Below are 26,995 nucleotides of genomic sequence, written 5' to 3' on the forward strand. Positions count from 1 at the left end.
TGAAACACTCAAAAATGGGGGAGGATTTTCCTTCATACTGTGGGTCACAAAGAGAGGATTCTATGTGAAACCACGAACCTCTATCATATCTCTTGCTTTTCTTAAAATAAGTAGCCAATTTTACACATTACTTTCAAAACTATCCTGCATATCTATGCTTCATTCTAAACTTCCTTTTGTACTCTTCTGTACATTTTTAAAAAAACGTTACAGTAGCATCTCTATTGCTAACTCTCTCGTCTAGGTTAACTGTGAAAGACAATGCCTCTTGCTACCAAATCAGTAAGAAAATGTCTATAAAGCACTTACCACAGTGCCTGGCATATGTAGGCACTACTATAAAGCTTATTTCTTTCCCCTTTCCCCTTCTCTACTACCTGAGGAACTTTAAGCAAGATACTTTGCCTTCTGGTTCTAAGTTTTCCATTGTGTCAAGTGAGAAGGTTGGAACAAGTGATTTCTATCTTCCAGCTATAAATCTTTAACCCTACAATTCTATACAACAGAAATTAAATCTCAAGTAAAAAGACTTCAAAAACTTTAAAATTACTGCCCAGGAGATTATCAGTAGAAAAGAACCACGCAAACTAAAAAACTTTAATCGATTTATAAACATAATAAAAACCAGCCTTAAATGTTTTTGTTGTGGCTTTATATGTTACTTTTGTTATGAAGAGTTCAAAACATTCTACTAAAGTCACAGGGGCCTTTGTCATATGGACCCATAAAAAGGGAAGGGGAAAGAAAGAGAATAAGCATCTACTGTGTGCCAGACACTGTACTAAACACTTTGATACATATTATTTCATTTGATCCTCACAACAACCCTGCCAGTAGGTGCTATTATTATCCCCATTTGACAGCTGAGGAAACTAAGGCAGACAGAGGTTAAGTGACTTTCTGAGGGTAACATAGCTAATAAGTGTCTGAGGCTGGATTTGAACTTGGATCTTGCTAAACTCCAGGCTCAACAATCTCTTTACCGCACCATCAACTGCTTCAAATAGCACACAAAATAAAAATTTACAAAAAAGATAAGAAATACTTATATTACAAAAGAATTCCTCAATTTACAAAATTGTTTTCCAAAGGTTTCTCTTATAAAGTAAACTTTCTTCATGTATTCAACCTACAAAACAGGATCTCATCTCCTATTCTTAATAAAGTTTGTATTAGTTCTAAATATTTATAGCAGCAGTTTTTGTAATGTGAAAAAACCAGAAATAAGGTAGATGCCCATCAACTGGGGGAATACCTGAACAAGTTGAGGTACAAGAATGCAATGGAATATTATTGTACCAGAAGAAACAATGAATATGGTCAATACGGAGAAGCATAAAAAAACTTACATTAAATTATGTATATTAAATGTATATTAACAGAACCAGGATGACAATCTACATGACAACAATGTAATGCTCTTGTAAAACACACAAAACTGTGAAAATTGGGGCAGCTAGGTGGCGCAGTGGATAAAGCACTAGCCCTGGATTCAGGAGGACCTGAGTTCAAATCCAGCCTCAGACACTTAACACTTACTAGCTGTGTGACCCTGGCCAAGTCACTTAACCCCAATTGCTTCACCAAAAAAAAAAAAACAACACAAAAAACAAACAACAATAACAACAACAAAAAAAACCTGTGAAAATATAATAACCAAATTTGATCCCTTCCTTCAATGAAAAACTGGAGGACAATGGATATGGAATACTACAGGTAACATAAAATGTTTTCAATGTGTTAGGGAGTTTTGCTGAACTGCTTTTTCTTTTTTTAAAAATTCTTTCTTAGAATGGATGGCTCTATGAGAAGAAAGGGGATGGGCATATTGAGAAATGCAATTGATACAAAAATAAAGTATATCTATAAAAATTTATTTTTAGAAGTACACAGGGATATAATTCTATATATTTTGAAAATAAAGATGAGGGGGAAAATATTGTCAAGGAACAATAAAATAATGCAGCAAATGTTTTTAAATATATAAGGGAAGAGATAAATCTATCTTTATATGTTTTGTGCTTAAAATATTATTCCTTCCCAATATTTTTTCTAACCAACACCATGATCTTTTTGAATTATCTTTCATTGCCCTGCAAAGACCTGCAAGTCCATTTTGTTTTCTGAGATTTGAATTTGTGTCCTTGAAATTTGTATGTAAATATAATTTTTATAAATAAAATAAATAAAAATGTACTAAAAACATTATTTAAAGAATCACAAGATCACAGAAATTAGGACTTATAAGGAACCTCAGTGCAACCCAGACACAAAAGGAATACCTACTAGAACATACCCCACAAGTGCTCATTCAGCTTCCTTTTAAAAGAAGAGAGAAGTCATCAATTCTCAAAGCAACCCATTCTACTTTTGTATAGCTCTAATTGTTAGAAAATTTGCTTTTTTTTTTTCCCCTGGCATCAAGCCCATGGATGCTACATTTCCCATTTCAAACATTCTCTTTCTTCAAGTCTCCCATACCACCCCTCCTCACACTCTTTCAGCAGAACACCTGGCTGCATACTTTACAGAGAAAATAGATTTACCTTGCAATCCCCTCTAATCCCCTACTCTATATCTCAGAACTCTTTGACGTCATGTCTTAGCTTCTCCTCCATTAGTAGGCTTCCACCAGTCTAGGAAGACCATGGATCAGCGCCTTGAAGAGCCACAGGGGGCAGCTAGGTGGCGCAGTGGATAGAGCACCGGCCTTGGAGTCAGGAGGACCTGAGTTCAAATCCAGCCTCAGACACTTAACATTTACTAGCTGTGTGACCCTAGGCAAGTTACTTAACCCCAACTGCCTCACCAAAAAAAAAAAAAAAAAAAAGAGCCACAGGCCACAGTGTGACTGTGCAGTCCAATACGGGAGCCACAGCTCCTGCCGCAACAAGGACATAGGAAAACTGCACTTTCTGTTGCCCGTCGGTTCCTGCATCTCATCCATTTTTCTTCCTCCCAAGCTTGAAGGCCCATCTCAGCTGTGCGCAAGCTGCTCCTGAGTACTGAACTCCAGTAGGTGAGGTCCTTGGCCATCTCCTCCCAGCTGCAGATGTCTATTCCCAGAGCCCTCAAGTTTTGCTTGCATACATCTCTGTAGCAAAGCTGGGGGCGTCCAGCAGGTCTTTGGCCTGAGGCTAACTCGCCATAGAATAGGTGTTTAGGAATGAGCCCGTCTTGCATGCAGTGCACATGACTGAGCCAGCACAGCCATCTTTGTTTCAGTAGTGTGTAGATGCTCAGAAGTTACACATGTTGGAGCACTTCTGTGTTGGTGATCCTATCTGACCAAAATATACCAAGGATGCGCCGAAGGCAGCACATGTGGAAGCTGTTAAGCTTCTTCTATTGTCTAGTATACGTAGTCCATGTTTCGCTGTCATACAGTAAGGTACTCAGGACGCATGCTCTATAGACAGCAAATTTGGTTCGTCTTCTCAGTTTACTGTTTGCCCAGACACGCTTGGCAAGCTTAGCCATGGTTGAAGTAGCTTTCCCAATCCTTTGATTGGAGGTGACACAGCACTCTGACACATGACTTTTGTCTTTTTAAGATTTATGGTTAGGCCAAAGTCTGTGCAAGCTTGGGAAAGCAATCCATCAAGGTCTGCAATTCACGCTCTGAGTGACAGGCAAGTGCGGCATCATCGGCGAAAAGCAGGTCTCTAAGGGTGCTACCTCTCACTCTGGTTTTGAATCTCAGATGTGAAACGTTGAACAGGCCTCCATCCAACCGAGAATGCAGATAGATGCTATCAAGTTGACGAACCAAAAGCATGACACAACAGCATGGAGAAGAAAATTCCAAACAGCGTGGGAGCAAGCACACATCCTTGCTTGACTCTGCCGTTTATGCTGAATGCTTCAGAGGTGTTGCCTTCAAACTGTACAACACCCTGCATGTTGCAATGAAAGGAGTGAATGAGGCTATGGAGTTTAAAAGGGCAACCAATTCTCGAGAAAATTTCAAAAAGACCTCTGTTAACCATATCAAACGCTTTGGTCAGGTCTATGAAGGCAATGAAGAGGGGTTTTCTTTGTTCTCTGCACTTTTCTTGCAGTTGGCGAAGCAAAAAAATCATATCGATAGTTGACCTCCCTGCTCGAAAGCCACATTGCGATTCGGGGTAAACACAGTCAGCAGGTTTACACAATCTTAGCAAGATGACCTTGGCAAACATTTTCCCAACGACACTGGGAAGTGATATTCCTCTGTAGTTGTTACAGTCACTCCTGTCTCCACTGTTCTTATAAAGAGTAACTATACCGGCATCATGCATATCCTGTGGCACTTCACCTTCTTTCCAGCACAGGCACAACAATTCATGCAGGGGCTTTAATAGGACATTTTTAGAGCATTTGATCAATTCAGCTGCAATACTGTCTACACCCGGAGCTTTTCCACATCTTAGGGAGTTAATTGCATTCTCAAGTTCCTCAAGTCTGGGTACATTGTCCAACTCCTATAGTACAGGGAAGGACTCCATGATGTTTAAAGCTGATTCTGTGATAGAATTTCTGACAGTGTACTCTACCCATCTTTCCATTTGCTTAACTCTGTCCGTAATGTACTCTCCAGTGCTGGACCAGAGCTGTCTTGCTCTGAGTGGGTCTGCAAGCTTTCTTGATGCCTTCGTACATTCCTCTGGTGTTTCCCATGTCAGCAGCAACCTGTATTTCCTTAATGAGCTCAACCCAATATTCATTCTGATAAAGGATAGCCCTCCTCACCAAGGCCAATGTCTATACTGCTATCTTTGATTCCATCCCCTCTCATTTCCTCTGCAGACTGCCCCCAAATCATCCCCTCTCTTCTCATCTTTAATTTCTCCCTATATACTAATTTATTCTTTACTGCCTAAGCACACCCAAAGCTTGTCCATTCTGAAAAAAATTTTCTTAATCCTACCATTAGTAGTTAGTGTATGGCACATAGGAAATATTTAAAAATGCTTGCTGACGGACTACCATGACCTCAAGGAATAACCCTCTAGCTCTGCTCTCTTTCAAGGCCAGATTCCTTGAAAAAGCTGTCTATTCTCATTGTCTCCATTTTCTCAGTCAAATCAGGGAAATAACATGCAAAAACTATGTACAAACAAGTGACATACAAGATAAATTCAAGATAATCATCGGATATAAGGTACTATAATTAGGAGAGATCAGAAAGGTTTCTTGTAGAAGATAATATTTTGGATGGGATTTCAAGGAAGGCAGTGAAATCAGGAGGCAAACACGAAGAAGAGAATTCCAAGCATGGAAACAGCCAACAAAAATACCCTGAGTCTGAAGATGATGTATTATATGAGGGGAACAGCAAGGAAGTCAGTGTAACTGGATCACGGAGTACATGGGGATGAATAAATTGTAAGAAGACTAAAAAGGTAACCGGGAGCTAGGTTATGAGAGGTTTCATTTCTTTCTATGTTGCATTTACTTAGAAATGTACTTACTGTATTTATAATGTAAACCCCTTGAAAATAAACTTCCATTCTTTGTATTTATCTCCTCAGAGCCTACCAAAGTGCCTGGCACATAGTAGGTGCTTAATAAATATTTATGGACTGACTAGAAAATTTGTCTTCCTTCTCAAGTTTTTTCTCCCTTTTCCAATCCATCTGCTTTATACAGTTGCCAAAAGTGATATTTCTAAAGTACAAGTATGATCACATCACTGCCTGTTCACTAAGTTCCACTGGTTCTCTATTAACCTACAGAATCAAAAAGAAATTCCTTTTTGGTATTTAGGGCCCTTTGCAGCCTGACTCCAACCTATTTTTCCAGCCTTATTACTTCTTTTCAACATATTCTACTGTCAAGCCAAAATGGCCTTTTTTGTTATTTATTATAACATGCTTTTTCAGCACGACTTCCATACCTGGATTCCACTCTTTTATTTGCCTTTATCATTTAAATTCCTAGTTTCCTTCAATGTCACCTACTTAACATGAGGCCTTTCCTGATCCCTACCTAGCTCTTCATCCCTCCATCAAAAACTTAACTTACATCAATTTTGCATATGTTTACACATACATATGTGTACATGTGTCCCAATAAAAAGTAAGCTTCTTGAGAGAAAGAACTATTTCATTTTTGCCTTTGTATTACCAGTGCCTAGCACAGTGCCTGGAATGCAGTAAGTACTTAAATGCTGAGTGACTGATTAAAGGAAATTTTAAGTTATCAAAATCCATATTTTCACAAATTATCAATTCAGAAGGTAGCTTTTCATTTTTAAAAAAATTTCACTAGCATTCTTTGAATAGTAAGTACCCTTCATGACCACAAATAATTTTGTTTATGCAACTATTGAATAGTTATAGACATGTATATAATATCATTATTTCCAAATATAAAACTGTGATATGTGCCTTCTCATCAAATTAATGGAGTAATATCAAAGCTAGCTCTTGTCATGTTTACTTTAATCTGCCTTATACACAGACATCATTATAATTAGACTTGAATCAACATGAAGTTATATGTCAATGTTTAGAAGTTGGAATGTATTTTCTTTTAGCAAAAGTGTCTTTAAAATTTCCAATGTTGAAATCATCTAAACTTACCATGGAGTAATAAGCAAACTTTTTCCAATTCTAGGACTCTGGAACTTATTATACTAAAATAGTATGTATATGGCCAGGAAAAAAATATTGAAAAGAAACCATGAACACATATTATGTAAATATGTAAATCATATGTGAAGCCATGTACTTAAAGGGATTCAAATCTAGCTGCTCTGAAAACTTACAAAAATGGTAAGATGTGGGATGACTAGCTCAAAGGTCCTCTAGGTGGTAGCACAGCATTGGGACAGGAATGGCATATAAATGACAAATGAAATATATTATTGCTTTTCTTTCCTTTCCCCTCCCTTCCAATTTCCTTAAAGCTTATAATACTCTTAATAGTTGCCCAAAATTAATAGCTACCCCACACCCCAGCATCCATTACCTAGCCTAGTATAATATGGTGACAATCAGGCACAAGACTGCTAGCATCTACACTAAATAAAAGTGATCCCACACTATTACCCCTTGGAAGGGTCCTGGTATTATACAACAGTAGATAAGACATTTGAAAGGGGGTATCAGAATGAGAGCAGAGAAAGTAGCTAAGATCTGATCTGAAGATATTATTTCCAAGTTAATCAGATTATTAGAGGTCAAAGGTTTACAAAAGCCAAAAAATAAAATTTCTGAATGTTTAACTGTGGTAGCTGCATTATTTTGAAAAATAATGTATTCGTTATATTCTAATCTTAAATTCTAACAAAATTGCATAATTTAATCAACAGAAGCTATCGATCATCTGTTTGACCATATTCCAGACAATCATTAGCTATAAAAATTATCTGTTGAATTATATGGATATACTTAAGAAATTAAAAGCGCACTTTTTAAAAAAATGAAATAAAGACATGTCTAACATCACTTTCTCATCAAATTCCTGGTTTTCATAAAGTCACAATATAACAATTTACATAATAATTTCAGAGGCAAGTTAAATTCAAATAAGACTTGGCCACACTGACATCTACCTGGTTAGATGTAAAACTCAATGAAAAATCGATAGAAATTTGATTCACCATTACATTTACACAAATGGTATGAACCTCAGAAACACTTACAATTCCATATACTTGAATTAACAAATCATGTCTTTATGTCTTGCTCGTGACTTAAACAGACAAAACCCTTATTCCTAACCAGTGTGGAAATTATTGTGTTTTGTTATGTTCGTTAACTTGGAGTTTGGGGGAGAATTTGTGGGTAAGAAGCAAGTACTTTCAGTCAAGCACTTTAAGATTTTCAGGAAGGGCTGGCCAGTCTGGCTGCCTTGTGGAGCCCTGTTCAAAAAGAGATTCACTCAAATTGCATTAATTTTTCCACCTAGAACACAACCCATTTCAGTCTAAAGTATATGGTCCCTGATTTTTAAATAACTGAAAAATCTTACCAGAGATTAATATGGGTTACTAAGCATCTTATTTTGAAAATTCTAATTCCTATACAAAGCTTAATTGGCTTTTAGTCATTCAGCCTTCAGTCACTAAATCATTTAAGAGACAGAAAGAACCTTAGAGATCATCACTCCCAAATAGGTTAAATAACTTATCCAAAACAATATAGCTAGTTATTGACAAAACAGTGTTAGACCTCCAGTCTATTAATTTCAAGTTCAGTGCAAGTGTTCATTAAACTACCTTCTTAAAATTGCTTAGCCAGTATCAGAGGAATTTCTACTTGGATAGGTATGAGAGAAAAGAAGATATTTTTTAACAAAGAGCACTTTAGAGCAGTTGGTGTCAAACTCAAATAGAAACAGGGGCCACTAAACAATATATAAGGATCCCTGTGGACCACAAACTTAGAAAACTATATGTTAGCATAACATGTTTTATTTTATTTTTACTTATTTTGTTAAATATTTCCCAACAACGTTTTTATCTGGTTATGGATGCAGTCAGAGAGTTATAAGCACTCTGGCAGGTCAAGTGGTTGACACCTCTAATTTAGAGTATAGGAAAACTGGTGTGGGGTGTCAGTGGAAGACATAGAACATGATTAAGCTATTGGCTAGTCTGGACGGTACAAAGTGGGGGAAAAACACAATAATAATGTTGCATCAAGTATGATGTTTTTAAACTTCACATAGAAATATTTATAGATACTCACCAAAACACAAAAAAGAGGATGGGGGGGCGGGGTAAGGCAGACAGAAATGGACACTATTCCTTACCTAGAGAGGCCAGTGCCACCATCATCAACTTTCCAAAAGTTTTCCCTAGAGCTATGGAGGTGGTTAAACAAGTTAAGAAGTGCTTTTCAGACTCAGAGCAGGCACATATAGGCACTATTTATCTAACTTATTCTTGAGACAGCTCATATGCTCAATCCATCAAGCTGTGAAAGAAAATGTTCTGCTAGAATATACCAAGCCAGCTCACTGAGATGTCAAAGATTCATGTTCTCAGAAATGAAATTTACATTTAGTATACTCTCTCAAGTGCCCAAATGCATCTATAATTTCATGAATTTGAGAACTCCCTCCCATGAAACAGGTCACAACTCTCAGTGTGCTACCCTTAGTATATTCAAATCCCATCCAGGTCTAATAACAATGGAAAGTCTCAAGAGTAGCAAATAATAGACTCCCACTAATCATATACTTAGTACCAGCTGACAAAAGGAAAGAGAAGAGAAAGGGGGTAGAAGAGTAAGGGTTCTTAATTTTTTTTGTGTGGATCTAAGATACCCCCATATACACACTTTAAGCAGTCTGGTGAAGCCTATCAACCCCCTTTCAGAATAATGTTTTTTAAATAAAATACATGGGATTACATAATCAATTATTTAGACTACAACACTTATTAAAAAGAAAATGTACCCCAGTTAAGAAGTCCTAGAGAGTAAGAATGTACAAATTTGATTTTAGATTTTTTTAATTTTTTTATGAACAGTTAAAAAATATATTGTATTTCTTAGTTTTTGTTCTAAACTTCATGAGACTTAAATTTTAACTTGGAACACAACCCATTTCAAGTAGGAAATATTCTGTATATGACTCAGGATTTTTTCAAGGGTATACCTTTCATCTTCAGAACTTCCGGTTAAGGTATACGATTCCTGAAACTAAAACCCTGGCACTTCCTTTAACTAATGATAAACTGTAAAAATGGAGAAAGAAGCATGAAAAGCAGATGAGACAATGTTTTGAAATAGATTATAATACTGACCCTTTAAAAAATATGGGAGAAGAGTCTCACTTTTTGCTTCCCAAATAAAGTCAAAAGAAAACTAAAAATTGAGACTAAAAGGTCGAAACACTGATCAGTCAGAAATAAGAGAGTTTTTTAAGACTCTTGCCAGTAGAATATAAACTCCTTGATGGCAAGGACTGTTTCACTGTTGTCTTTATATCTCAAATGTTTATTATATAGTGCCTTACACAAAATAGGCACTCAATGTTTTTTTCTTAATTTGAATCATATTTATTAAATATAAAATTAGCTGTTGTGTTTTTTTCAAATGAGATATTATCAGAAGTCTCATCACCACTACAGGTTACTCTCACTCTTTTCTATCTCTAGTTATATATGTGTGGGTACATGTGTTTTAATTAAGAAATATGGAAGGAATACCTTTCAAATGCTGTTAAATTTAACAAAGAAGTAATAAAGTTCTGTGGCAATGAGGCAGAGTGGATAGCTGGCCCATTAGCCATGGAATTCAACTGAATCATCAATTAAATGGAATTGAACAGCTAGTCCACTTAAGCCAAATCTCAAAGATGAAGGATGAGTTTCTGAAAAGAAATGAGATAAATGTCTAGTTATTTATCATCTTAGCTTCAACTCAATGATTTTGTCTAACAGACATGATTAAATTTCAAATCACAATCATATATACAAGAATCTTTGAAACGGACTAAGAAAGGTTTTAAAAAGTAATCTGAGGGGGCAGCTAGGTGGCGCAGTGGATAGAGCACCAGCCCTGGAGTCAGGAGGACCTGAGTTCAAATCCGGCCTCAAGACACTTAACACTTACTAGCTGTGTGACCCTGGGCAAGTCACTTAACCCCAATTGCCCCGCCCCCCAAAAAAAAGTAATCTGAGAGAAATGAAAAAAGCTCTAAGAAAGGAAAATTTGGAGTTAATGAAAGAAAACAAAAAAGTATCTAGTATTATAATCCTACATTAATGATCATTTAAAATGAGAGAAAAAAGAGTAATAATTTTGAGATTTTAGGAAACCAGTTTGAAGAGGTTCCTCTTTTGAGGAGCCAATTTTATAATGCTAAATTTATTTGTATTTATAGACTGGTAGACTATTTTAGAAAAAAAAAGTTAAGAAACCTTTAACATTTGAGATAAACAACATGTCTCATAAAAGCTCAAAAGCAGAAGACTTTCTTAACTCTAAATCAATGTATCAATACATTTTAGAATCCATTATCTTAAAAATAAAGTATAGTTAGACATGTAAGCTTTTATTACTATGAATAAATAAGTCAACCTTTTTGCTCATCTCCTTCCTTCCTATTATGACTTTAAGCAATTGTACACAAACCAAATGTGTAAATACTGCTTTTATTCCATATTTTCTATCCAAGCTAGTGGCTTTCCTTTCATCCCACAAGCAATTTACTGTTAAATCCAAATAAAGTACATACATACTTCTAATACAGTAAAGTTCCTCACTCAAGACATATAGGATGATGGAAGGTCTCCACAGCACTCTCGCTGGCCAGCCCTTGGCTCTTAATAAACCACAATCTAAAATTAAAAGCCATTACCCAATACAGATGAGGCTAATGTGATACCACAAAAACTGTTCTTGTACCACTAGCATCCTTAGTATCTGTGAAATAAATGCAATATAATTCATATAATACCTGTGAATGGAGTTTCCTGTGGAGCTCTGAAAACAACGCAGCATCTGCTTCCCTTCTTTGTCGAACAACTATAAAGTAAGAAAAAAATAAAGTATTAATATGTGTTACAATTCATTTTTATAACAATATTTTGCCTACTAACAGTCCTATCATTTGGATATTGAGTATTTTTTTTACTTCTGGGCAATTCACTGTATTACTAGACCCGTGTGTGTGTGTGTGTGTGTGTGTGTGTGTGTGTGTGTGTGTGTGTGTGTGTAAGAGAGGGAGAGACTAGGTTTTTCTTTTCATCAAATAAGAAGCAGAAAAATCCTTATAAATTTCTTCAAATAGATCCATGTTGAAAAACTATGACTTGTACAAACCTCTCATAATCCTATTTAACCATGTCCTAGAAAAGGCTCAAAAATACTTTAAGGTAGTTCCAAAACCATCCCAAATGTAGGGATGCCCTAAGACAGTTTTAGATTTGTGGTAGGGAAAAGATAGGAGATATGTTTTATAAAGAATAAATTGTGATGAGGTTTCTACGACCCCATCTTTGGCTAAAATTGGAAGCCCCATGGTGCACCCAGCCACCTCCTTGCTGGCACGGTGCTCCATCCACTGGCTGTAGCCGTTGACATGTCGATGGCAGCTCATGTCATTAACATGCACCAATGCCTGCATGGGCCTGGCCAAATTATAATGACTGGAAGCCCAGTGAGGGCAGTCCTGTGACTGTCAATCAGGGCTGCCAGCCAATTAGCTTGGGGCTGTGTGTAGACGGCCGAGGGTTTTCTGGGAAAGAGAAGGGAGGAGAATGGCCATTCTCCATTGTGGCATGCGAGAGGGCGCAGCAGTTTGCTATTTGGGAACAGCTGAGTCCAGTTAGTGTGATTCAGGTCGTATTATTTTCCTTCCCCCATTCCTTTTTTCCCTTGTCCCTAGTTCTACTAATCTTACTTGTGGGGTTTTTTTTCTTTTTTTTAGTGAGGCAATGGGGGTTAAGTGACTTGCCCAGGGTCATACAGCTAGTAAGTGTGAAATGTCTGAGGCCGGATTTGAACTCAGGCACTCCTGACTCCGGGCAGGTGCTCTATCCACTGCGCCACCTAGCTGCCCCCTTACTTGTGTTTTAAATTCGTTCTTGTTAATAAACCCTGTTTTGGGGGAGCAGCTAGATGGCACAGTGGTTAAAGCACTGGCCCTGGATTCAGGAGTACCTGAGTTCAAATCCGGCCTCAGACACTTGACACTTACTAGCTGTGTGACCCTGGGCAAGTCACTTAACCCCCTATTGCCTGCAAAAAAAGAAGAAAAATAAATAAATAAATAAACCCTGTTTTGTTTTTGGGTTTTTCTGAAAGAGGCTGTTAATCTCCTTCCTTATCCCAATATTACGGCAAGCCGCCTAACTAACACTCCCCAATTAAAATTTGGCCCTTACAATTTGAAAAATCATGATTGACCAGGAATTAGTAGGACTATTACCATGCCCACAGAGACTAGAACCCCAGACAGGACCAAGAATGAATCCACCTACATAAGATTCTCAAACTAAGAGTCAGCCTAGAAGAAGAATATATTGTGGAGGTTTCATTACCAGAGTATATGACCAGCATCAATCCTAATTCCAATTGGTATTCAAACCAAAACAAGACAAAATGCAAAAAAACAAAAAACAAAATCCAAACCCTAAGTATGTGGCTCACTCTGGAATAAATCACAATTCTTTCATAGATTGAGTAGTTTTTTTATTCTTTTCTAGTTTTCATCAAGGTTGCAATAAATGCTTATTAAATAAATGAAATAAATAAATAAATTTATTAAGTGCTGAAACAGAATTGGAAAGGCAGTCCCTGCTCTCAAGGTAAAGAAGGGATTCTAGGCATTCTAATGGCAGAAGAAGACAACATGTACAGGTTTCAAAGGTAAGAGTTCTTAGGGTGTAGCTGCAAAGCAGATGACAATGCTTCTTCTTTAAAGCCACTTCCCCTGATAATATCATATGTTTCTGAAATTAATCCATTTCATTTAGTGGTGAGAACTTTCTCTAAAGAATGTTCAACATCTGTGTCTGCAACACGGGTAAAAAAGAAAAAAGTTTGATGGGCTACATCTCCATGGCAGTTGCTTCCCAGGGTAATGATTTCAGGGGATGAACTAAAAGTAAGACTGGTGAGGAAAGTGGGGAAGGAAGAATAAATTGCCATTTCTAGACTTTGGAATTTACTGACCATTGGTGACAGTGATAGTGGTGATGAGAGAGGTAGGCCCCTTCTGCATAGGAATTGCTCTCTTCAATAATGGCTTTGGGACTCAGCCTAGAAACAGGACCAGTGGTCTAGAGAAGGGCTTCTTAAACTTTTTCCACTTGAGACCCCTTTTCACACAAGAAACTGTTACACGACTCCAAGTATACAGGTATATAAAAGAGACATACGTAACTTTTTACCGTTGCCAAATTTTTCATGACTCCCACATTCATTTAGGCGACCTCCATATAGGGTCACAACCCAGTTTAAGAAGCTTTGGTCTAGAGGGCAATGCTGCTCCCAAGACTCTTGGGTTCCGGGATCTGAGTTATCTCTATCAGCATGTAGGGGTGGTGGTTATGGTCTGAAATACCTGGTACATGCCACCTCCTGTCTCTCCCTCAGAGTCTGGCCTTTGCTGAATGCAACCTCAATTAAGTCCTTATCCACTGACTTAATGTAGTATAGAGGTGACCCTGGGTTCTCAAAGGCTAAGCTAGTAGTGAATTAGCTCTAGAAATTTTGAATATGGTTCTGACATGTCAGCTTTCCAAGACTACCCAAGTATGGAAAAGCTGATTACCAGTAGGTTATTCACATGGAATGAACAAATATCCCACAATATTGGATAGTCCCTCCCTGCCTTGTATTTCTGCAGTGGAAGTTGCAGAGTAAAAGAAAAAGAGGCAAAAAAAGAGATAAAGTTCGGTAAATTCATGCCGTTTTTGTTGGAAAATCTTTTCAAATAGACTAGTGGTGGTTTGTTAAGAGGAACAAAAATAAACTGCATGCTCAAGCTCTAGAATGCAACACTTCAAATTTAAAATGGACATGCATTTGAAATCATGATGGAGTAATGATCTTAAATGAGTGAACCTGGACAAGTTTCTTCATTTCTCTGAGTCTCAGCACCTTGTCTGTAAAATGAAAGGCCAGATAAGAGAAGACCTTTAAGGTTCCTTACACCTCTAAAACTTTGATCCTATTTTGATTCAGAAAGACTTCCAGGATCCTGAAAGTACCTCATCATTATAAACTCCAGGGTCATCATAATGAACCTCAGCTATTATATCACTGTCCCTAAGCAGGAATTACAGTTAAGAAAGTTACAGTTAATAAGGTACTAAATAAACCAGATTTTCTTACACAATAAAAGTTTTTTAATGATCTTATTCCATATTGAAATGCTACTCCAAACTGTTAGAAGTTTTTTAAATGAAAAATATAATTGCTTCATTTAAGATGCTGTGTCACCAATGCTTCTATTATATGCTTCATATTTCAAAGTATACCTGTTTGAATCTTGTATTCAAAAACCATATTCTAGTTACATAATAAAACATATACTCAAAAAGGAATTTATATTACAAGCCTACTTAAAGGTTTTAACACCAGTTTGCACAATTCAATAAGCATGCATTAAGTGTCTACTATGTGCAAAGCACTGTGCTAGGCACTGAGACTTGGAGAGGGATAGAAACTAGGTTATTATTTCATTTATTTAAGGAACTCCAGAAGCAAAACCTCTACCAATGCAGGTTAACACCTTCTCTGCAATTTATAGTCAGAGAGTTGACTAGACTACAGTGGTATCAAACTCAGAGGCCTCAAGGTTTTTAGAAAACCACAAATGGAGATTGCCAGGGCAGAAAGTTTCTTTAGCAACAAGGAAGATCGAGGTGCACCCTCAGAAGAGAATAGCAACCTCAAAACCCCTACATCCAAAACTTCCAAGAAAAATATGAACTGGTCTCAGGACATGGAAGCACTCAAAAGGGACTTGGAAGAGAAATTAGGAGAGATGGAAGATTTAGAGAAGTGGAGGAAAGAATGGAAAGAGAAATGAGAGCAATGAAGGAGAGCTATGAAAAAAAAGTCAACAGCTTGAAAAGCCAAATGGGAAAGGAGATAAAAAAGCTGTCTGATGAAAATAACTAAGAATTAGGATTGAACAAATGGAAGCTAGTGACTTTATGAGAACAAGACACAGTAAAGCAAATCCAAGTGAATAAAAAAATAGAAGGCAATATGAAATATCTCCTTGGAAAAACAGCTGACCTGGAAAATAGAGCCAGGAGAGATAATTTGAAAATCACTGGACTACCTGAAAACCATGACCAAAATAAAAGTTTAGACAGCATCTTCCAAGAGATTGTCAGGGAAAACTGCCCTGATATTCTAGAAGCAGAAGGCAAAATAGAAACTGAAAAAATCCACTGATCACCTCCTGAAAGAGATCCCAAAAGGAAAATCTCCAGGAATATTATAGCCAAATTCCAGAGCTCCCAGGTCAAGGAAATATATTGCAAGCAGCTAGAAAAAAGGAATTCAAATACTCTGGAGCTACAATAAGGTTAAAACAAGATCTAGCAGCATCTACATTAAAGGACCAGAGGGCATGGAATATGATATTCCAGAGGGCAAAGGAACTAAGACTATAGCCAAGAAACACCTACCCAGCAAAACTGAGTATAATCTTTCAGAGGAAAAAATGGGACTTCAAATGAAAAGGACTTTCAGGCATTTGTGATGAAAAGACCTGAACTGAATAGAAAATTTGACTTTCAAATACAAAACTCTAGAGCAGCATAAAAAGGTAAACAGGAAAAAGAAGTCATGAGGGATATTAAAAGATTAAACTGTTTACATTCCTACATGGGAAGATAATACTTCAAACTCATAAGAACATTCTCAGTAAGGAATACACAGAGGACACAGGTCTGAACTGAAAATGAAGGGATGATATCTGTAATGCATTTATTTTTTATTTATCCTTGTTCTTTGTGGAGTAAACAGGGTGAGGTGTCATGTCTGGGGCTGGATTTGGGCTCAGGGCCTCCTGGGTCCAGGGCTGGTGCTTTGTCCACTGTGCCACCTAGCTAACCCATGATGACATCTTTAAAATAGGGTTGAGGGGTAGGAGAAATGGACTGGGGGCAGGGGGAAGGGGAGAGGTAGCTCACATGAAGGAAACAAGAAAAAAGCTTATGGAGGAGAGGGGAAGGAGGAGTGGGGGAGTGAGTGAACCTTACTATCATCAGAATTGACTCAAAGAGAGAATAACATACATACTCAAGTGGGTATAGTAATATATTTTTGCCCTGAGGAAAGTGGGAGGGGAAGGAGATGGGGGGGGGGTGAGAAGAGGAGAAGGAGGAAAGGGCAGATTGGGGGAGAGAGCAGTAAAAAGCAAAACACTTTCAAGGAAGGTGAAGATGTTCTGCATAACTGCACAAGTATGGCATACTGAATTGCTTGATTTCATAGGGAGGATTGAGGAGGGAGGGAGGAGGAAAAATTTAGAACACAGAATTAGCTCAAGGACTTTAATCTCATCAGAGTAGGCTCAAGGAAGGAATAACATTCACACCCAATTGGGAGGAGTAATCTATTTAACCTACAGGAAAGTAGGAGGGGAAGAGAATAAGGAGGGAAGGGTGAAAGAAGGGAGGGCAGAGCGGGATAGGGGTCAGTCAGAAGTAAAACACTTTTAAGGAGGAATAGGGTAAAAGAAGATAGAAAATGGAGTAAATATCATGGGAAGGGAATAGGATGGAGGGAAATAGTTATGATGATTGACTACAATGGCAAAATGTATGATACCTACTTTCCTGGGCTATTGTGAAGAAAATTCTTTGTCAAGTTTAAGGTACTATATAAAAGTTATGATGAACAGGATGCTATCAGAAAAACCTGGAAAGACCTCCATGAACTGAAGCAGAGTGAAATGTACTGTATACAAAATAACAGCAATAGTCTAAGATGATCTGCTGGGAAGCACATGGTTATTTTCAGCAAGGTAATGATCCAAGATATAACTCTGAAGGGCTTATGAAAATTGCAATCCATCTACAGAGAAAGAACTAATAGTATCTGAAAACAGACTGAAAAACATTTTTTTTTGACAATTCCTTAATCTAAAGTTTTGTTTTTTATCTGTTTTCTCTCACAACCTAGCTAATGTGGGGATGTTTTCCATGACTAACTCATGTAGCTTGAGTTCTTGGGGTTGGGGGGTGGTAAGGGAGGAAAGAAGAGAGGTTGGAACACAAAATTTTTAAAAATTGATGTCAAAATTTGTTTTTACATATATTTTGGAAAATAAAATTCTAAACAAAAAAAGAAAAAGAGAAAACCACAAATGAACATCATCTATGCTGTAGTGTATTTTTATTTATTCCATTACACATTTCCCAATTACTTTTTGAGGTCCCCTGGCCTCAGAGTTTGAAACCTCTGACCTAGAACACTAAAACATTTAGTGAATTGCCTAGGATCACATAGTCAAATATGTGTCACAGGTACTAGAGATACAAACAAAAAAACAAACCAAAAAAATCATCTATGGCCCCATTTTCCTGGGAAAGTGTAACATGCAGCAAAGAAAAGAAAATACCAAAATAATCTGATGAAGAAAGCATTATCTGAAAAGGCTTTGCATAGGAGATAACAAAAGTTTAAATTAGCTTTTTTTAACCCATCCTCCTACTCTTAAAATGCATCTATAATCCCTGAACAACAGTCAGTAGTCATTCTAAATTGCTTTACTTAAATTGATATAGATCCAAAGCTGTAACAAGAGTTGTGTGGGGATAGTGGGGGTAAAAAATGAAAGAGGGAAATACAAGGAGGTAAAGTCAGAATGACATAAACATTAGGATGAAAGTTTCCAAAAGAAAGGTTCTACTATAGAATTCTTATATTATGTATGTACCCAAATAAAAATTCAGCACTCCAAATTTGATTCTTGTCCTCTATTCTTGGTCTCTTTACAAAGATATCACGTTTAATTAATTTTTAATTCTATAAGGAAAAAGAAAGTAGTAATAGGATAATTTTCAAAATAGTAAAAAGGACATAAATCTGTTTTTAAAGACAAAGCTTCTCCTCTAAAAAAATTACCCATTATTCCAATACTGCCAAAGGAATGATACCAGGTGAAGTAAAAGAAAAAATAAAGTGAACAATGGTGTTTCTAAGAACAGAAAAATGAAAATGTTTTTCTTTGTCCAATTAATTTGTCACTTTTCATAATGTTCTAGACATGAAATTTCATGAAAGGAAACATGTTTAATTTTAATGTATTCTGTTAGCCCTAGTTCCTACTCATATAAGGATTTGGGTTTTTTCACATGCACAATAAATCTAGAAAAATTTCAAAATTTTTAAGAGTTGGGGGCGGGGGGGGGGAACAGCTAGGTGGCACAGTGGATAGAGCACCGGCCCGGGATTCAGGAGGACCTGAGTTCAAATCCAGCCTCAGACACTTAACACTTCTAGCTGTGTGACCCTGGGCAAGTTGCTTAACCCCAATTGCCTCACAAAAAAAAAGAGTTGAGGAGGGAACTCATTCTAGGCATGAGGGAAAGACAAACAGATGGGAAATAGAGAGTGTCACATGTGAGGAACAGCCAAACAGCCAGTTTGGCTAAAGTGTACAAGGTATGAAAGAATAATCTATGAGGCTGGTAAGGTAAATTGCTACTAAATTGTCATGGGTGTAAAAAGCCAAATAAAGATTTTTATACCATGGACAATAGAGAGTCACTGATGCTTCATAAACAAGGGAATGATATGGTCAAATCTGTACTTTAGAAATATCAATTTAGCAGATATGAAGATGAATTAGAGACAGAGGCAAATTAAGAGTCTATTAAAATAATAGTTTGGAGAATCTGAATAAGGGTTGTAGCCATGGGGTTAGAGAGAATGGGAGAAACAGAAAAGATGGCTGTAGAAGTATAAATAACAAGGTTAAGTGTGTGGGGTGAGGGAAAAAAAGGAGTTTAGGATAAGACAAGGTTGAAAATTTGGAACTAATAAGGGTGGTGGTACCCTCAACAGAAATAGAGAATTTTGAAAGAGGGAATGAATAATTGTTTTGGACATAATGGGTTTGAGATACCTATAGAGGATTCATTTTGAAATGTCCCATAGGTATTGTGGAAGTCATTTATATATAGATGGTAATTGAGCCTATTAGAGCTAACTGGAGGTAGAAGAGGGAATCAGCATTGTCACCTATCATGTCTAGGCACTGCGCTAAGTGCTTTAAAAATATTATATCAGTTTACTGGGCCTCACAACTACTCAGGGAGGTAGGTGCTATTAAGATCCCCCTTTTACAGGTGAGGAAACTAAGGCAGACAGAGATTAAGTTACTTGCCCAATGTCACAATCACTAAATTTCTGAGAGCATTTGAACTCAAGCTTCCTATTTCTAGTTGGCTAGTGTCAAAGCTTCCCTATGACCAGAATATACTATTAGGCCACTGTTCTGTTACTCAGGTAAGAGTTTTATTGATGTAGAATATGTATGGCATATCTACATGGATTATCTAAATGTAAAGATGCAACTCGTGGATACTTGAAGTATGTTCTTTAAATACTTTCCCAAGTGAGATTGCAATTATCCCCTTGAGGGAAAGGGGAGATGGTATATGACTTGGCACTTACTCTTTCCCTTATCTATCTTCAAGAAGGGTACCTGATTAGAATTATACCTTCCTCTTCTCTCAAATACTGGCAACCTAGGATATGAACTGTGTGGGATAGGTGGACTTGAGTCAGTTCAGATTCTGAGGATGGGGTCTGGAAAGTACCCAGCCCCCAGTTCCTGTTATTGTTAGATTATTCTGTTCATGTTTTATTCCATTGCTAATAACAAAAATCATGTATTTTGCTTTGCTGACCCTGATACCACCCACTGCCCCCCCCCGCCCCCACCTACATTCCAAACCCCCAGTCCTTATTATGGATTAGTTATGCCGTTGCTACAACACACCTCTTACTCCCCACTTGTTCTATGACCAGGCAGGAAAGATGTCTCCAGCTAGCGCAGACCCCACCCAGATACTTGCATTCCTAAACCCTAGCTCCCAGTACCAGCTCCTGGTACTGTTTCTCCCCTCTTCCCCCTTGCCCCTCCTTACACGGGTGGAGTGGTTTCACCCTTTCCCCCTCCCGTGGTTTCACCTTTTCCCTCTCCCCTTCCCCCTCACTCTTAGAACATCTATCCAAACTCTGATCATGCGCTGAACATACATCCTGGGTGAGACAGGATTGGATGTTAGATTGTGAGCTCACCCTGTGCACGAGGGGACCACCCCCCCATCAAAACTTCCATAAAAACCCAACTCATGAGCCCATTAGTGTGCTCCTCATCCCTTACATGGGGTCACCCATTCTCATGAGAATGTAATAAATCTGTCTCTGCTTGACTTGGTGGTCTCCTTGAATTATTTCGGTAAACTGAGGCAAATTTGTCCCAAACATGAATCAAGCTCAGAAGGAAAGCCACTTTCCTTATCCCTCTTAAAGAAGGGTCATTTAGTTTACACTTGCCAGGTTAGTTATTTCCCACCAAACACTGCTTTACTCAAAGGAACATCACAAATAATAAATAATTATAAACCCATTTATCCAAGCAGACTACAAAAAAAATTGGAAAAGTTATACAAAGTAGGATATAGCAAAGATTTACAGAGTGAATGAGCTCTCAAAAGAAGAACTGCAAAGTATTCACAACTCCAAGAAAGAATGTTCCAAATCACTAACAGAAATCTAAATCAAAACAACCCTGAAGTTTAACTCATACTCTGTAAACTGGCAAAAATGGCAAAAAATGACAATACTCAATATTTGAGGGGTTGTGGAATGATATACACACTAATACATTGTTGATGGAATTCTGAAATGGTACTCTGAAATTTTGGAAAGCAATTTGGAATTATGAAAATAATTCCAATAAGATGCCCATATTCTTTAAACTAGAGACTCCATTACTGGGCTTATACTATGAAGAAGCTACTGGTAAAAAGAAAGTTCCCATATACACCAAAATATTTATATCACTTTTTGTGATATCAAAGAAATGCAAAGTAGATGTCTATCAATTGGAGAATGGTTAAACAAATTGTGGTATATGACTTTAATAAAGTAAATATAATAAAATTACAAAGATCAAGCTGAAATCAAAGGAAGAGATATGAAAAGGTAACTCCAATTCACCACTTTACAGAGATGGTAGGGCAACATTGCATGTTTTCCAACTTTTTTTCAACGTATCAATCAGTTGTGTTTATTTTTTCCTCTTACATTCTTGAACAACCAATGTGTGGATTTCTGTTTAATTCTACTTATTTGTTACCCTAGAGGTTTGCCCTCTGCCTTTGGGAGAAAGGAATTATCAAAAAGAAAAAGACAAAACAAAAGAGAAAAAAGAAAAACAGATCATGGGATCATTTTTTAAAAGCTCATAAGACAACAGAAAGTGGTTCAGAAGGAGGTACAAATCAAGCTTCAGGGAGGAAAAAAGGTCAGCTTGGATATTAATGTATTTAATTTACTATAAAAGCAAGTTATATTGAATAAATTATTCATGTTTCATTTAAGTCCTCTTTTTTGTTTTTTGTATTAAAACAATATTCAAGTTGTTCATGATTGTCAAGTTCAGGATAACAAAAAAGAACATTTTAAAAATGAAATGAAAAGAGAAAAATAAAATAAAATGACGAAGGGCATAAACTATAAGTAGAAATTAAAGAAACAGGAGAAATTAGAGGAAAAGAATGGAATTGATATTTCACAGGTTAAACCCTGTGACTACCTCCTCCTCTTACAGATTACAATGTATTTCATGAGACAAAGTAGCAGAGTGGAAAGGGGATATAAAATGGGAAGAGAAAAAGTGGGGTACATGATAAACCCCTACCAAAGCAATGGGCTTCAGTCTCCAGGCAAAAAAGATGGAAAGTGGCAGAAAAGAGGGACTGAATCTATATAGGTCAAAGGCAGGATACACCCTACCAAGGATAGGGGACCTCAATAAATAGCACGTTCCCACACACACACACACACACACACACACGCTTATGAGTAATCACAAAGGAGTTGGTACACTGGGAAGCTAACTATCCTGTAATAGTTTTGTACCTCCATAGGGAAGGGAAGGGAATAAGCATTTATACAGCTCGAATGAGCATTTATATAACTCCAAATACATGCCAGTGTTAAGGGTTAAAATTCTAGCTAAACTGTCTAAAATATCTAATGAGTGGTCGCCAATCAATTACAAGCTTTAGCAAGAGTTAGACTTTTAAGCATTTATTAAGGAGAATAAGAATTTGGTAAAGAGAGAGAGAAAGGCCTAGATTCCTATCTATTAAAGGGAGAGCACATTTCTAGCTCCCTTCTCCACCAGAGTCCAGAGGAAAGAGCGCGAGACCGAGCTCCAGTCTCTTCCTTCCTCCTCCCACTAGCCCACGTCACTTCCTGCCACCAAAGAAAAGACTCCTGGTCTTGCCCTCAAAAACCTTCGCTTCATGGGTAGAACTCTTCTACAGTAAGTCTCCAGCAGGTGGCATCATTCCAATCGTTACAGTCCCCCCTGTTGTTCCTCAAGAAACAAAATGTTTCCTTGACGGAACAGTAAAAAGAATATAATAACTATTGCTAACTAATAATATGTGAACAATAATATAGAAAAGGAAGAGAGGAAAGTTTTGTCCAGAGGGGCGATTTTTTTTTTTTTTGTCCTCATGAACCGACGCTTTGACATTAGTCTTGCTCTGCAGAGGGTACATGTTACAGATGATGTATATTATAACAGAAAGGAGATAGTAAAAACTAACAAAGCAAAACAGTTCATATAAAGTCTCTGAGTTCTCTTGTCTTCTTGAAGTGGTAAGATGTCATCAGGAGGAAACTGGATCCTGGTCTGGAAAACTGGATTCTGGACTCTGGTCTAGAAAGCTGGATTCTCTTCTTTAACTGTTTGAATTGCTGTATTTTTACTAAACTTTAGCATAGCATTGTCAATGATCAAATTAATAAATTCCATTACATTCCTTCCTTTATATGGTTAGACTTGTAATAGAGGGTTGAGGTAGTTATGCAATGTGTAACACTTTTTACCACCATGTGTCTGGATCAAAGCCAAATTTAGTATGTGTTCATGACACCTGAAAATGTTATGGAAAGGTTATCATACCATATCTCATGGTTCCGAGACAGCCAGTGATTGTGCTAGGCCACAGTTGAGTTCAACTGAGTGAGATAAAAAGATAATTAAGTTCAGTTAAATTAGGTTAAATTAGGAGGGAGAGAGGATGAATACTGGACTGTGCCTAGTAATTGTGCTCTACATAGTCACCATCATAAGCAAACCATGGACTTACGTATACCTGTCTCTCCTTTTGTTGCACATATATTCTCTACAGGGCCTGCATCAGATGCATGCACTGAGCCTTTTTTTAAAATACAAATATTAACTCATTTTATCATAACAACAACCCTATGAGGTAGATGCTTTTATTATCTCTATTTTTCAATTAAGGAAACTGAGGAAAACAGAAGTTAAGCGATTTGCCAGGGTCACACAGATAATTAAGTGCCTGAAACCAGGCTTGAACTCTGGTCTTTCTGATGACAGACCCAGCACAAAACAAAGCAGTTGTCTTTATGGTTACCATCCTTCCTCGCGAAAAGGGATATAAGAGTTCCTAGAAGCAATTAGCCTCCAGAAATTGTTTAAGAGGAGTTCAAATCTTGTAATTCAGAACATTTAACAACATTAGGAACACAGAAAACTTAAAGAAGAAATAAAGTAGAGACCACAAATCAGATAATAAAATTTCAGACTACACTGGAAAAAAAAAGAATTAATGAATGTTGAGACAAAGCAATAACGACAAAACTTTAGAAAAAGGAAACAAAAAATAAAGATAAGAAGTTGGAAAAGAGGAGAGGGTAAATTTAGAACTAATCTCTTAACAGAGGAGCAAAAAGAAAAAAGAAAGGACAAAAGAAACATTAAAGAAAAATATCAATAATTTAAAACAAAAACTAGGGAAAAGATAAGCAAATGAGGGAATAAAGAGAAACTATGAGAATAAAGTTTCAACAACATAATTTAAAGTAAAACTAAAGCAGAGATTTCCAAGATACTGATTCAAATTTATTAATACAGAGCCATTCCCCAACTGATTAAAAGTGGTAGGAAGAAAAAAAGTGGCAGGAAAATAAACAAGCAGTTTTCCCAAGAAAGAAAGCAAAGTTTTCAGCAGCCATATGAAAAAATAAATTCTCCACATCACCAACAATGCAAAGTAAAACAACTCCACAGTTCCTCCTCACACCCATTAAACTGAAAAAGATGACAAAAAATAAAAGTGATAAATGTTGAAGGGCTGTGGGGAAAAAGGCATATTAATGAACTATTAGAAGAATTTTGAAGTGGTTCATTCATTCTGAAAAAAAAAAATTGGAGCTGTGACCAAAAAAACCCATTAAACCCTCAATTCAATGATGAACAATGGGAATCATGTATAAAAATATACATATTATGATGAAATGGGTAGTGCTCTCTTCCCAGTAGAATATAACCACCATCATTCAAATTACACTCCTCCAGACCTGTTGAGGACAAAGGTCTCAGTTCCCCTTCTCTCTTGCAGACAGATCCAATGGTCCTGAGCTGGTCTCAACTAGGTCCTCTCCCAGGAGGATTGAAGGAATGTACCTGTATCCACTCCCCATTACCTAAGAACTCAAAGAATAATTATGGAAATTAGGGTTAAGAATAATGCGATCGGGGCAGCTAGGTGGCACAGTGGATAGGGCACCGGCCCTGGAGTCAGGAGTACCTGAGTTCAAATCCGGCCTCAGACACTTAACACTTACTAGCTGTGTGACCCTAGGCAAGTCACTTAACCCCAATTGCTTCACTAAAAAAAAAAAAAAAAAAAAAGAAAGAAGAATAATGCGATCCAGTTAGCTAGCTTTTGCTCATAGACTGTAATTCTTAAGAAATTGGTCAGTGATGAACAAGGGGGAGGGTCCATTACATGTTAGGGGCTGGGGGTTAAAATGGGGTCTGTTAGCCCCTATCCTCTGCACTTGCTGGCTGTAGCACTTATTTGCAAGTGTCCATTCTCTTGAGAATGAAAATAAATAAGCCTTTGACATATCGCCTCTGAGTTCCAGAGAATTATTGAGCAGGGGTCATTTTCTTCTCAATTTGGAGGTTCCACATAGACTTGAAAAGGAGCTACAGGATGCTCCATGTTCCACCACTCTTTTGACAGGACATCTCATTGAACTGTTATCAGTGGCTGAATGGATTATTTGAGCTTAGAGGCCTGATTCCTGATGAAACGGGAGGAACTTGTGCAGAGATATGGCAAATACAGAGGGGATAAATCACTTTCAAAAGGGGGTAAGAATTTATCTGATCATGTAAGCCTGCACCCTCTGATCCCAAGGAAGGAACGGGATGCTCAAGTACTCCCCAGGGTGGTTAAAAAGCCAGAGTCCAGTAAAACTCCAGTGGGGCCAGCCAGTTCAAGTCCAAAGGCTATATTCAAGCAGTTCAAGTCTGAAGTCTAGGATCTAGGAAACAATAGAGGGTTTCCCCAAATTAGAAAATTCACCAAGGACAGTGTTGAAGGAACTGAGTACAAGTAGACTCTCAGAAATCCCTAAAAGACAGCCCTTTTAGGGAACAAATTAAGCAACTGGAAAGAAATTGTATCCTGTTTGTACTGACAGTGAAAAATTTGAAAGAAAAAAAAAATGTTATCACTTTAAGTGCTTACCTGCACTTATCTGGAAAGAACCAAAAAGTAATTGAAACATGCTAAAATATTTTGGGATGGATGAGTTTTGAATTAGGGTACAGTAATCTGATCGATTCTTTTTCATTTCCAAAATGGTTACAGGGGGCTAAAATCAAAATGGAGGACAACATGTATCTGTAAGCCCCCTCCACCCTGCCCCATCTTCCCACATGGCAATTTCTGCTGTGGGGCTGAGTCCTCTTTCCATGTGGCAGTTTCTGCTATGGGGGTAGGAGAGCAATCTGATAAGCATCTAGTGCATAAGATTTTAATCTTTTATATACTGCTACCTTTGAAATCTTTCATAGTAGAATAGTTTAAAATCAGGAACTATTTGTAATGTGTTAAAGTTTCAAAGAAAAATATACGGGGGGCAGCTAGGTGGCACAGTGGATAAAGCACCAGCCCTGGATTCAGAAGGACCTGAGTTCAAATCTGGCCTTAGACACTTGACACTAGCTGTGTGACCTTGGGCAAGTCACTTGACCCTCATTGCCCCGCAAATACACACACACACACACACACACACACACACACACACACACATATACATGTATGTATGTATTTTTGTAAGTCTCTAAACATTGAACCACATTGCCTAAGAACAGTTTTTGGCTTTGAGTTACTTAACTCTGGTAAATGCTGCCAGCAACTGGGATTTGATTGGAAATGGAAATCACCCTACAACACAGGTCCATGGCAGGCGCCTAGAGGTTTCTCTCCCAAACAAGCTATGGACTCTTG

The 26,995-nt window shown here is 37.4% G+C and overlaps 1 protein-coding gene across 2 annotated transcripts in view; it reads right to left on the minus strand.

Moving 5' to 3' along the window:
• TUBGCP3 (tubulin gamma complex associated protein 3) overlaps positions 1-26,995 on the minus strand; it is a 163,968-nt gene that overhangs the window by 108,193 nt on the left and 28,780 nt on the right. Inside the window, exons 2-3 of one of the 2 annotated variants that reach the window (XM_043997222.1) lie at positions 11,398-11,465; positions 10,145-10,308 (exon numbers count right to left, since the gene is read on the minus strand). Coding sequence is in view for 1 of the 2 variants with exons in the window: in XM_043997221.1 (XP_043853156.1) it covers positions 11,398-11,465 (68 nt within the window). In the remaining variant the exon portion in view is untranslated. The remainder of the gene's footprint in view (positions 1-10,144; positions 10,309-11,397; positions 11,466-26,995) is intronic. The other variant, XM_043997221.1, reaches the window with a different exon arrangement.

This window comes from Dromiciops gliroides, chromosome 3 (assembly GCF_019393635.1).
Source record: "Dromiciops gliroides isolate mDroGli1 chromosome 3, mDroGli1.pri, whole genome shotgun sequence".
In the NCBI taxonomy this organism is placed as follows: Eukaryota; Metazoa; Chordata; class Mammalia; order Microbiotheria; family Microbiotheriidae; genus Dromiciops; species Dromiciops gliroides.